The 13,807-nt window shown below is 48.0% G+C and overlaps 1 protein-coding gene across 7 annotated transcripts in view; it reads right to left on the reverse strand.

Annotated features, from left to right (window-relative positions):
* Window positions 1–13,807, reverse strand: part of SLC45A4 (solute carrier family 45 member 4) — a 110,077-nt gene that overhangs the window by 7,966 nt on the left and 88,304 nt on the right. For all 7 annotated transcript variants that reach the window (XM_083622016.1, XM_083622012.1, XM_083622015.1 and 4 more), the window contains 5 exons: window positions 8,470–8,658; window positions 5,382–5,561; window positions 2,662–3,737; window positions 1,315–1,414; window positions 883–1,094 (listed from right to left, as the gene is read on the reverse strand). In XM_083622016.1, the coding sequence (XP_083478142.1) occupies window positions 883–1,094; window positions 1,315–1,414; window positions 2,662–3,737; window positions 5,382–5,561; window positions 8,470–8,658 (1,757 nt within the window). The remainder of the gene's footprint in view (window positions 1–882; window positions 1,095–1,314; window positions 1,415–2,661; window positions 3,738–5,381; window positions 5,562–8,469; window positions 8,659–13,807) is intronic.

The raw sequence follows: 13,807 nt of genomic DNA on the forward strand, positions 1-13,807 counted from the left end.
CCTGCAGCCCGTGTTCTGTTAGCCCCAAAATGGAAAACAAGTGAGGTCCCAACTGAAGAAGAATGGCAACTTAAGTTGACGGAATATAAACAGCTTGCAGATTTAACACATGGAAGCAGAGAACAAGAAGAACATATGTTTAGAGAAGATTGGAAAACGTTTATTGAGTATATGGGGGGGGGGACTGTGCACACCTGAAAAGGTTGGAAGCATTAAGATAAATTCGACAGTGTAAATAAGGTTTGATGGATGTATTGATGGAATATTGAATGGTTTAGTTTTTGTAAAATACGCAGGAATCTATGATATGAAAAACGAACCATGGAAGGAGAAGAACGGAAGTCATTGATATTTTAATGATGTTAAAATGAGTATTTTAAATTGCATAACAGAATATATATATGTGTGTGTGTATGTGTATGTATAGGTAAAGGTAAAGGGACCCCTAAACGTTAGGTCCAGTCGTGGCCGACTCTGGGGTTGCGGCGCTCATCTCCCTTTATTGGCCGAGGGAGCCGGTGTACAGCTTCCGGGTCATGTGGCCAGCATGACTAAGCCGCTTCTGGCGAACCAGAGCAGTGCATGGAAATGCCGTTTACCTTCGTGGCAGAGTGGTACCTATTTATCTATTTGGTGTGCTTTCGAACTGCTAGGTTGGCAGGAGCAGGGACCAAGCAACGGGAGCTCACCGTGGGATGCCTTCAAAGCATCAAACCCCCTCTGTGCTGGCTGGGCCTGATGGGTAATGTAGTCCAAGACACCTGGTCAGGGAAGGCTGCAGCAGACAGCGGCTGGGCTGGATGGATCTGGGGTCTGACTTCATCCGCTCGTATGGTTCTTGCCCAACTCACGTTCCCCAGCACCCGGCCCACGGCCACCTACCTGCTTGATGTCGTGATACTGCCCTAGAAGGGCGTAGGGGCAGTAGGATATACTCATGGAAACGATGCCCATGGAGCTGATCATGATCATGGCGACGTACACATTGGGGAACATGGCCATCACTGCCGTGCCAATGGAGAAGCCCAGAGTGCCCAGGATGTAGATCACTCGGATGCTGAGGTCGTAGTTGTCCAAGTATTTCTGTAGCAAGGCTGCAAAAAGGAGGCCAAGCATGTCGCCATTAGAGAAAAGCGCCCCGCGCTCTGGGTGCAATTAGCCGCCCAGCTCTCCCTCATTAAAGCACTTCATGGCCAGGGCCTTCCTAACTTCCCCCGCTCAGTCCCCTTCCTCGATTCTCTTATCTGTCTGCCACACACGGCTTCTCTGGTCTGGGGTGCAGAGACTTTCAGCTGCCGGCACAGAACCTCTTACCTGAACACACAGCTGCAGTAGCGGCATAGATGACCAATCCCCAACAGCCCATCTGAACGCCCGCATTGTAGGCATGCAGTTCGGTGGAATTCGAAGGGGCCTGCAGTGAAGCAATAGAGCAGGGGTCAGCAAACCTTTTCAGCAGGAGGCCAGTCCACTGTCCCTCAGACCTTGTGGGGGGGCTGGACTATTTTTTTTGGGGGAATGAACAAATTCCTATGCCCCACAAATAACCCAGAGATGCATTTTAAATCAAAGCAGACATTCTACTCATGTAAAAACACCAGGCAGGCCCCACAAATAACCCAGAGATGCATTTTAAATAAAAGGACACATTCTACTCATGTAAAAACACGCTGATTCCTGGGCCATCCGCAGGCTGGATTTAGAAGGTGATTGGGCTGGATCAGGCCCTCAGGCCTTAGTTTGCCTACCCATGCAATAAAGATTTAAGCAAAGGCCACACTATGAACAAGAGCATGGAAGTGTCAATGTCTGCTCCTCTCTGCCTAGCCAAAGATTGATTGATTGATTGATTTTATTAAATTTGCATACAGCCCTTCATCCGGATATCTCAGGGCGGCTCAGAACATAAAAACATTAAACAGATAATAAAAACAAGAAAGAAAGAAAGAAAGAAAGATCCCTCCCCAATATATTTAAAAGGACATAGAATATTAATCAGCCAAAGGCCTGGTCGAACAGGAACATTTTCGCATGGTGCCTAAAAATCTAATGAAGGTGCCAGGCGAGTCTCCCTGGGGACAGCATTCCACAATCGGGGAGCCACAGCAGAAAAGGCCTGCTCTCGTGTCGCTGGTCTCTGAACCTCTTGCAGAGGAGGCACACAAAGAAGGGCCTCAGAAGATAATTGCAGGGTCCAGGCTGGTTCCTATAGGGAGAGGTGGTCTTTGAGGTATTCTGGTCCTGAGGCATTTAAGGCTTTACAGGTCAAAACCGGAACTTTGAATTGGGCCCGGAAACTAATCGGCAGCCAGTGCAATTGCGCCAGGATTTACACTTTCACTTATTCATCTGGCTTATTTTCAACCTGTGTTTCAAAGAAAGATTCTCGAGAAACTCGGAATAGTTTCGATAAAAGGAGTGAAACCGAAACCAAATCGGCCATAAAGCAATACAGTTTTAGGCCACAAAGAACCAAACTTCCAAAGCCTGGAGGTGACACCCCAAGGCAAATGGTGATGAAAAACCTGGGACCACAACAAACCTGGGAAATTTCTTTGCAGCGCTCTCCGCTTGGGCTGAGCTAATTTGCAGAGCAATGCTAAATATCTATGGAGCAGAGGAGTGACTCTGTAAGCAGAACACGTGGCGGAGGCGGCTCACCTTGGGGTCACCGTTGAAAATGACCTGCCCCATGAAGTCGGTGTAGAACACGGCTTCGGCGATGATGGAGAACCAGGTCAGGAGGTGGCAGACGCAGAGGCGCAGGAGCTCCTGCGGCATCTTCAGCATGGACAGCCACAGGAGCCGGACGGTCGTTTCGGTCTCGCCTTCCTCGCTCTCGGTGTCGCCGCTGGAGTTGGTGGTTCCGCTCTGGTTCCTGTGCCGACACCTCTGCCGCTGCCTCTTCTGCATGTCGTAGATGTCGTTCATGCTCCGCGAGGACTTGATCAGCACAATGGCGTTGGCCCGCCGGAAGCGGTAGCGGTGGGAGCCGATCTTGCCGTAGTAGGAGAAGGTGTGGGAAGGCTGCCGGTAGAACATGTGCTTGCGCCTGCGCATGGAGTTGGAGGTGCTCAACTGCTTCGTGCCGATCCTGGCGTGCCCGTTCAGGAGGTCTTTTGGTAGGGAGCCGTTGCTGTTCGGGGCTTTGGCTTCGTTCAAGTGATTATCAAGTAACATGTCCTCCTCCTTCTCGTTCTCCCTGAGGAAAGCAGACAGGCGGTTGAATTTGGACTTCATGTACTCCTGGCTGGCGCTGTGCGGGGTGTTGGGGTAGGAGGAGTCCTGGAAGATGGAAGGCTCGATTTCGTGGAGGAAAAGCAGCTCGGATTCCATCTCCAAGGTGGCGTCCGGCATGTGAAGGACAGAGTCGCTCTTGCTGCGGACAATGTCCACGTCCAGGAAGTCCATGTTGAGGTCCTGCTCAGACTGCACCTCGTCCCGGTACATGGAGCTCCTGTAATGGTCTTCCTCGCTGATGACGTTCAGGCGGCTCAGGGGAGGGAGGCTGGCGCTCAGCTTGACGCTCGAAAGGGTGTCGGCCTCGTCGTCGATCCTGTCCTGCTGGGGGTTGTATTGCTCCTCCTCGATGCTGCAAAGGTGGAGGACGACGGAGACGGAGAAGATGATGGCGGCAAAGAAGAAGAGGACTTGCTCCTGGGAGACGAAGATGACCCCAAAGAACGTCTGCATCCAGTCGAGGCCTCCCAGCATGTAGCCAATAGCCCCTCCGAGACCTAAGGAAGGAGAGAAGGGCAAAAAGTTATGCGCTGGCGGCTTTGCGAAAAGGCTGGGAACCATGGAAGTGGGCGAGGCAGCGGTGCCTCCTATCTGGCTGCTACATAAAAGAGGGGAAAGGTCTCCAGGCTTGACTACTGTAATTTGCTCTACGTGGGGCCGCCCTTAAAGCTGTCCCAGAAACTCCAGCGGGTGCAGAATGCTGCAGCGAGGCTCCTCACGGGGTCTCTGCCATGGGAGCATATTCACCCAGTGCTTTTCCAGCTGCACTGGCTCCCGGTGGAGTACAGGGTCAGATTTAAGGTGCTGGTTTTGACCTTTAAAGCCCTTCACGGCCTAGGACCCTCGTACCTACGGGACCGCCTCTCCCGGTTTGCCCCACAGCGGACCTTAAGGTCCATAAACAGCAACACTCTGGAGGTCCCGGGCCCTAAGGAAGTCAGATTAGCCTCAACCAGAGCCAGGGCCTTCTCAAAACTGGCTCCAGCCTGGTGGAACGCTCTGCCTCATGAGACCAGGGCCCTGCAGGATTTTATTTCTTTCTGCAGGGCCTGTAAGACAGAGTTGTTCCGCCTGGCCTTCTTCTTGGAATCAATCTGATTCCTTCCCCCTGTTCTTTTTTCCTTTCCCCTCCTGTGATGGAACCCTATTTGGGGACTTCCCTGGTTTTTTTCTGGCCCATGTAGGACCAGTCTGGAAAGTTAGCCTTGGTGACGACTTGACGTTTTCATCCCCAAAAAAGTTTCTGATTTGAGTTTCCATTGAAATGAGGCTGTATTTTAATATTTTAATGTTGTATTTTAATCTTGTTTTTAAGTTGTATTTCAATCAATTTGTTTTTATATCGGGTGTTAGCTGCCCTGAGCCCGGTCTTGGTTGGGGAGGGCGGGGTATAAATTAAATAATAATAATAATAAAATTATTATTATTATTATTATTATTATTATTATTATTATTATTATTATTCCTTTTTGGAATCCATCAACAATGGGGGCACACATTCCGCATCCGGTAACAGAAGCTCCCTAAATTTGATATAGTTAATTTGTTTAGTTCAGCTGAGAACTGCAGCTTGCCAAACAGACAGACCTTGCTTCTGGCACAGGTGTGGACAAATGAATGGAGCCAAAAGCAGTCATTTCAGTGATCAAGCCAAGCCAGGGTTTCAGGTTGACCATGGTTCGGAACCCAAAGCGTGGCGTGAACTTCCAACCATACAATAAAGCCAGGAACATTTTTCTCTCAAGTTCCCTTCAAACCAAAGCTTGTTTGCTCTGCTTTGCCGGCTGATCAAACCCCCCAAAGAACTTTGGTGACAGTTGACTTTCCTTAACCATGGTTTGGTGTCATCTCAACTGAGCCACCTTGGGAAACAGGGTGCAATCTTAAAAGGGAAGTGCTGTTGGAAGTTTAAATATGCTCTTCTATGGAATAAATTGAAGTAAAAATTATTTAAGGGACACAGGAAGCTGCCTTATATGGAGTCAGACCCATATGGAGTCTAGCACTGTACTGTCCCACACTGAATGGCAGCAGCTTCTTGGAGTTCCAGGCAGGAGACATTCCCAAGCGCTACCCGGAAATGCCTAGGACAGAAGCTGGGGCAGGTTTCTTTACAGAAAAGAACAGACAGAATCACATACCAGCTGAGAAGGCGTGGATGTTGAGCGCCATGTCCTGTTCCTCGCTGTCCACCACATCCAGCAGATAGGCCCGGATCGGCCCCTCCGTCGCATCAGCGCAGAAATCCAAGACCACCACCCCCAGCACAGTGAGAACGATGCCGATGGGCTGCTTGTCTGGGACATCTCCGATGGCCAGGCCTGGCAGGAAAGAAGAGCAAAGAAAACAAGGAGGGCGTTTTCTCTCTCTCCGTTATTCTTTTCCTCATAAAGAACCGACCCAAGAACAAAATAACAGTCCTTTTTATTATTAAGGAAACAAATGGATCTCCTTAATGGATCAGCTGCCAAGACGAACTGCTGGAATTATCCCTTGGCCGCTCTGGCTGGACATTTCAACCCTGTGGCATGGGTTAGGCCAGGGCTGGTTTGAGGGCTTGTTTTGCCTCGGTCCAGTATATCTGAAGGAGCGTCCCCACCACCATCGTTCTGCCCAGACAATGAGGTCCAGTGCCAAGGGCCTTCAGGCAGTTCCCTCGCTGTGAGAAGCTAAGTTACAGGGAACCAGGCAGAGGGCCTTCTCGGTAGTGGCACCCACCCATAGCTGACAACTTTTCCCTTTCCTTGCGAAGAATCCTATTCAGAATATGGGAATTTCCCTTCAAAAAAGGGAACCGTTGACACCTATGCACCCGCCCTGTGGAACGCCCTCCCACCAGATGTCAAAGAGAACAACAACTACCAGACGTTTAGAAGACATCTGAAGGCAGCCCTGTTTAGGGAAGCTTTTAATGTTTGATGCATTACTATATTTTAATATTTTGTTGGAAGCCACCCAGAGTGGCTGGGGAAGCCTAGCCAGATGGGCAGGGTATAAATAATAATAATAATAATAATAATAATAATAATAATAATAATAATAATGACTGACACGATGTGTTTCTGATGAGTACATTTTTATATTGCCTTGGGAGCTCTCGGTTACCTGCTTCTTTCCTTGTCAGACAAAAGTTGGCCGAGAAGGTCAGCCCAGGTTAAGGTGGTGTTCGAAAATTTTATTACGCAACATGCGGGAGGTGTGTGTGGGAAAAAACCCCAAACAGAAAAAGGAGGAAGTAATGAAATGTGCTTGGCTACAGCCACACCACAGAGTGAGGAATGTACTCTTTAAAAAACCCCAGAGCTGCCAAGATTTGAAGCGTTTGCTGGGGGGCGAGGGGGCTTTTAAAATACACATGTTGCTTGTTCTCAATTGCAGGCAAAGTCTTGAACGTTCTAGTGGGGCAGATTGAACGTTCATGGGCTGAACCACCTCAGAGAGATCAGAGCTTGCAGGCTTTCTAAGTTCAGAGCGGGAGGAAGTGCTTCAAGTCAAGCAGGGGAGAGAGGCTGTGAGCTCTGGATTCAGAAGCTGTGAGGTGCAATACCTGACATCTCCAGGAAGGGCTGGGAAAGACCCTAGATCAGTGCAGAGAGACAGCCTTTCCCTGCAGAGGACAGCTTCGTAAGTTCCAACACATTCGCTTTCCATAAGCTTAGGGAGCCTATTTTACAAAGCGTGAGCACTTGATGCTGCTCCCGTCCTCAGGATGAGAATGGCACAGAAGCGGGGGAAACTAATTGTTTTCCAAATTTGTTTATTACTGCAGTTATATTCTGCTTTTCCTCCAAGGAGCTCCAGTACAGGGTTTTTTTCCTCCCCCTTTTATCGTCACAACAAGCTACGTGTGTCTGTGTGTGTACTGTTTTGTTTAGTTCTTGTTTTTATTGTCATTTGTGTTTTTATCTTGCATTACTATCCTGCGAGAGGGACGCGGGTGGCGCTGTGGGTTAAACCACACAGCCCAGGGCTTGCCGATCAGGTCGGCGGTTTGAATCCCCATGATGGGGTGAGCTCCCGTTGCTCGGTCCCTGCTCCTGCCAACCTAGCAGTTCGAAAGCACGTCAAAGTGCAAGTAGATAAATAGGTACTGCTCCGGCGGGAAGGTAAACGGCGTTTCCATGCGCTGCTCTGGTTTGCCAGAAGCGGCTTAGTCCTGCTGGCCACATGACCCGGAAGCTGTACGCAAGCTCCCATGGCCAATAAAGCGAGATGAGCGCCGCAACCCCAGAGTCGGCCACGACTGGACCTAATGGTCAGGGATCCCTTTACCTTTACCTTACCCTGAGATCTACAGATGAAGGGTGGTATACTACCATTACTACTACTACTACTACTACTAATAACAATAATAATAATTTAGGCTTGGAGTGTGTGACTGGCTCAAACGCAGCCAGTGAGCTTCGTGACCGAGTGGGGATTTGAACCCTGGTCTCTCAAGTCCTAGCCCTGCGCTCTTAACCACTGCACCACCTTGGCTAATACCCAGCAAACGTCAAGAGTTGCCAACGGAGTTCGCCTCAGGCTGAATCCCCAAAGAAGGTAAATTCCCAGCTTCTATTGTTTCCCCAGAGTGTTGCTCTAACAGCGCCGACGGGGATGAAGGAAAGAGTTATTCTTCCCCCTTTTAGTCATTTGATAAACAATTTTTAGATCTTGCCGTGTTCTCCCCCCTCTCTCCCCCCCTCAGCCTAAGAACAGAACAAGAAAAAGCGAAACGATCTTTTTGTCCTTCTTTCCCCCCCTTTTCAAATAATGCTGGAAACAGGATATGTTTGCCAGATATGCATTAAAGGGAAATCAGAGCACAACAGGAAACATTTCCCTGTGAACAGGTTCCTACAGTTTTCCCATGCCAAGAGCTGCAGTCGTTTCAGACCTGCTAGGATTTTGCTGGTAACCACTGAACTGGTGGGAAGGTGAGCTTGCAAATGCAGCCACCGCAAGCCATCACGATAAGCCTGGCAGTTGCTTTTGATGAGAAGAAACAGAGGCTAAGGCACGGAAATTAACAAGCCTGAGTAAGTAGGACTAATGCTGGATACCACCCAAGCAAATTAAGACAACTTTACTTTCTGCAGCTTGTTCCAGTCACAGAATTCAGGTGCTTGGTAGCAAAATCCCACAGCGTCTCCGCAATTAATGCTTTTTTAGCTGGCTGCGGAGTGCGGTCCTTTGCTGCTTGTTTGAGCAGACAGCACAGTGACCCAAGAATATCCCCTGATTTACCTATAATGGAGCCGTTCAGGAAAAGGGCAACTCCAAAGAGAACACCAATGCAGAGGGCAAGGATAAAAGGCCGCCGGCGGCCCCAGCTGAGAGTGCAGCGGTCACTAGCTGAACCTATTAGAGGAGTGAAGATCAAGCCCAGGATGGGGCTGAGGAACCAAGTGAGGCTGTAGTACTGTTCAGGAAGACCTAAAAGACAGAGAATTCAAGAGGGTTATTGGTTACATTTTGGAAAGCAAACATCTTCAACTCACCACAGGACCCCCAGGCTAGCCAATGCTGTTGTAGGTTTAAGAAATGCAGTCAACCAAGCAAACGCTGGCCTGGTTCAGACGCAACAGGAAACCATGGTTTCCTGTTACAAGATTATGGCTGAATGACCCTTGGGCTTGCACTCTCCTTTTGGGTCCACGAGAAGGAGATGACAAGCACCCGCTTCTGCTATTAAACAAACCACAATTCCCCGTTGCATCCCACCTCAGGGAACTGCGGTTTGTAAGTAGTGAATAAGCCAGGATATGAAACCATGGTTTACGCCTTGTACACCCATGACCCCACCTGGAAATAAGGATGTAAACGTACGGATCAAATGTGGAAATCCGTGCTAAATAAATATAACTAAACATTAATGGAACAAGGGAATGCAACAGCTAAGGATGGGGAACATTTGGAAAGAAATAATCTTTGAGGGATCAGCAGTTCTAAGAGGTTAACAGCATCGTAGTGCCGCTTGTATGCGCGCCGCCAATGCAGAGTTAGAATCACAGAATCGCAGTATCTTAGAGTTGCTAGGGACACCAAGGGTCATCTAGTCCAACCCTCTGTGGTGCAGGAACCTCAGCTGAAGCATCCACGACAGATGGCTACCCAACCTCTGTTTAAAAACCTCCCACAATTAAAAACCTAACACAATTTGACAATTCAGATTTAAATACCACTGATATACCTATGACTGCACCCTTTTAGCAATATTTTCTCACCTCTCTCTCCTACCCCCACTATCCGCCTTATCGCTTAAATATTCATTCCAGGTTTCTTCATATTTATCCATTCTTAATTTGCGTCAACATGCAATTTGTTCACATGCAGCTAATCTATCCATATTATCAATCCATGTGCTCAATGGAATCTTTCTGCGGCTCTTCCAATTCATCAAAACAAGTTTTTTTTTTTGCTTCTAATATAGCATGGTACATCCATTTTTTTGGACCCCTTGAAATCTCCCATGTATCCGGAATATAATTTAGAATTAAATTCAATTCCCCTAAATAGCAATTTCTTTTTATTACTCTTACTCTAAATAGTTCACCCAGTGTTGTTAAATCTTCTCCCTAAAGAGGCGGAGCGCCAGTAGAGCATTTGCCTTGCAGGTAGAAGCTTCCAGGTTCAACCCCCAGTATCCGCAGGTAGGCCTGGGACCAGACTCTTGCTTGAAACCACAGAAAAAGAGCTGCCACTCAGTGTAGAGTGGAGCTAGATGGACCAAAGATAAGGCCCCTTTCTATGTTTCTATGGATGTGGGGTAGTGGGTTTTCTACCTGCTTGCCTCCACTCACACTCTCCTTGCATATTTACAAATACAGCATATCTTAAAGGTAAAGGGACCCCTGACCATTAGGTCCAGTCGTGACCGACTCTGGAGTTGCGGCTCTCATCTCGCTTTATTGGCCAAGGGAGCCGGCGTACAGCTTCCGGGTCGTGTGGCCAGCAGGACTAAGCCGCTTCTGGTGAACCAGAGCAGTGCACGGAAACGCCGTTTACCTTCCCGCCGGAGTGGTACCTATTTATCTACTTGCACTCTGATGTGCTTTCGAACTGCTAGGTTGGCAGGAGCATGGACCGAGCAACGGGAGCTCACCCCGTCGCGGGGATTCGAACCGCCGACCTTCTGATCGGCGAGTCCTAGGCTCTGTGGTTTAACCCACAGCGCCACCCGCTTGCTTTAATTCTCTGCCAAAGAAAGCCAAAACCTGAGCGAACAGCCCCTTGTTAATCTTTCATTATTCCATTAAGTCGGGAGAGAGCAACCAGACGGTAGATTCCTCCGCTGTTTATGAAGCCCAACGAGTAGACATTTATATGCTGGGTTTGCTGTTTTACTGGCTGTGAAATGCCACCTTTTGAGTATCTGGGAAAAGATAACACTGTATATTGAAGAGATTATTTAGTACGTGTAATGCTAACTTGGAGCCTGTAGATGGTGCCAGTGTCAGAATAACGTGGCAGAAGAGGCTGCTTTAAAAAAGGAGGATCTCTTCCCCAAATATACAACCATGTTTTTATTCGCCACTTCAAATAATCATCTGAGAGGTCCCAATTAGCAACTGGGCAACCAAGGCCAATCTTTAAAACCCCACTGCGGTAAAAAACATCCGCCTCCCAAAGACACATGGCCAGGCTGTGCCTAGGATTTGACCTTGCAAACACGATCAACATGCATTTAAGGTTACGTTACTATTATGTATTTGCCATCGGGATTACGCAATCCGTGTTCTGAAAAGCTGAAGCGGCTGTTTAGGTGAGACTAAAAGGGCTGTTATTTAAAGCACGGACAGATCTTAATCTTGCTGCAGACTTGCTTTGTGAGGTTATACGCCAGGCTTTCCAAAAACCCCTGTAGCGTTTGAACAGAAACATTTAACATGCATCTAAGGTTACCTTTAAAACAATCCAATTAATGTTCAACCTAAATATAAGGAGTGGAAACTTGTTTTTAAAAGATGTAGCTGAGATTTTGATGCCGAAAGCCAAGGCCAAGCAAAATAAGGTGGTGGGGTTTAGGTTTTTTTAACTCGTGAAATTTGTATCTCGCCTTCGCAAGCTGCAAATTCCTGTATGGTAGTGTGAGCTTCTGGATCAATAATAACAATAACCCCAAAATTAATTTTAATTTGCATTTACAACCTGAGAGGATAGAAACAAGACAAGGGGGAATGAGGGATGGATTAAAAAGAAAAAGATATATTTTGGGTGAGCTGTTTTATGCCAACAGCAATTTCACCAGCTATGCTGTTTGCTGACTGGAAAACCTCTCCTTCAAACAGGCTTGTTGACGTCTGCATTCCTAAATTGGTACAGCCTGTTTTAATAAGCCTGTCAAAACTGTAGCTGGCAGAAGGAAAGAAAGGACAAACCTGACTAGTACACAATATATTTTTAAGGTTGCTGGACGTTCACTGTGTGGCGTATAAACAAGGGAAAGGCACCCACCTGCAGAAACCTGTTCGAAGCTTTCACTGAAATACTTAATATGGCTGCAGTTGTGCAATACAGCAGAGAATTTAGCAGTGAATGCATGGGTCTGAGTATCATGTATAGGGAGACCTGTTGCCCTCCAGGCGTTTGCTAAACTACACCTCCCATCAACCCTGACGACTGGCCGTCATAACTGGAGCCGATGGGAGTTGTAGTTCAGCAGCACCCAGAAAGTCAAAGGTTCCCTGCACCCGCCGAGCACTGTGGGTTTCTGTTTAAAAGGAAGAGCAAGATTCTAGATGCCACCAGAGGGAAAGCTCACAGGGGTATGGGAAGCAATGAGACTCGTCTGTTGTCTTTGAGGCAGCAGTTATGAGAGAGGCGGCAATCCCAGTTTGCCCATTTCATGGGCTCCCACAGGTACTGTATTCTCTCTCCCAACACCCCACCCCTCAAGAAGTCCAACACACCCTTCCACAATCTAGAAACCACCCATTTCATCTCAGTTTCTAGTTCACTCTTTTCTTTCCACCACCCTAAAGGTACCCTTGACCACTGGGTACAACACACCTTTCCACAATCTAGAAACCACCCATTTCATCTCAGTTTCTAGTTCACTCTTTTCTTTCCACCACCCTAAAGGTACCCTTGACCACTGGGTACAACACACCTTTCCACAATCTAGAAACCACCCATTTCATCTCGGTTTCTAGTTCACTCTTTTCTTTCCACCACCCTAAAGGTACCCTTGACCACTGGGTACAACACACCTTTCCACAATCTAGAAACCACCCATTTCATCTCGGTTTCTAGTTCACTCTTTTCTTTCCACCACCCTAAAGGTACCCTTGACCACTGGGTACAACACACCTTTCCACAATCTAGAAACCACCCATTTCATCTCGGTTTCTAGTTCACTCTTTTCTTTCCACCACCCTAAAGGTACCCTTGACCACTGGGTACAACACACCTTTCCACAATCTAGAAACCACCCATTTCATCTCGGTTTCTAGTTCACTCTTTTCTTTCCACCACCCTAAAGGTACCCTTGACCATTAGGTCCAGTCGCAGACGACTCTCGGGTTGCACGCTCATCTCGCTCTATAGGCCGAGGGAGCCGACGTTTGTCCACTGACAGCTTCTGGGTCATGTGGCCAGCATGACTAAGCCGCTTCTGGTGAACCAGAGCAGCACACGGAAACACCGTTTACCTTCCCGCAGGAGCGGTACCTATTTATCTACTTGCACTTTGATGTGTTTTCGAACTGCTAGGTGGGCAGGAGCTGGACCGAACAACGGGAGCTCACCCCGTCACAGGGATTCGAACTGCCAACCTTTGGATCGGCAAGCCCTAGGCTCTGTGGTTTAGACCACAGCGCCACCCGCGTCCCTTCCACCACCCTAGGCTCAGTTTAAAACAAACAATTCTTCCCAAACTCAAAACTGGATACACACTGCCTGCTTTGTTTAATTCATTCTAGTTGCAGAATCCCAAAGCGAACACAGAAACAGTTCCGGCTGCCCTATGGCTTTAGTATCAACACTGAAGACAACATTTAACTATACTATCAAAAACAGGCAAATTTGTACAGAGGTTTCCCACACTTCTGATAGACGAGGCACATTCTTTTTTCACCCTTTATTAAAGCTGGACCACAGTTTATTTCCATCCCCCAAAACAGTGCAAGATTAAGCACTCAATCAACTGTGTTTCTTTCTGCAAGAGCTAAGGAAATCCCTTGACTGGAGCAGGGACTCCTACAGAGATGCAACAGGCAGCTTCCTCTGAGGGAGGGCACTCCTGCTGCACCCCTGTACGGGAGTGACCAAGTGATCTAACCGCATCTGATGCAGAGAGCTATGGCAGACTTCCTTGCTGCCAGCAGGGGCTGAATAGAAAATGAGTGGCGCATGGCTAAGGACATTAATTCGGCGGATGCTGATACCATGTCCCCGGGGGGACGGGACAGGTGTGCTCTAGCCACAAAGCAGCCTTCTATTAATTCACCACAACCTATTAGGGGGCTGTTTAGGAATTAATGCTGGTGGCACCCCACAAGACCAGCTGAGTGCAATACATCTGGGCTAGGGGCAAGGAACTCCCTTGTGGGCATAAATTTCAAAGTCTAAATCGAGGAAAGGC

This window comes from Podarcis filfolensis (assembly GCF_964270895.1).
Source record: "Podarcis filfolensis genome assembly, chromosome: 7".
Classification (NCBI taxonomy): domain Eukaryota; kingdom Metazoa; phylum Chordata; class Lepidosauria; order Squamata; family Lacertidae; genus Podarcis; species Podarcis filfolensis.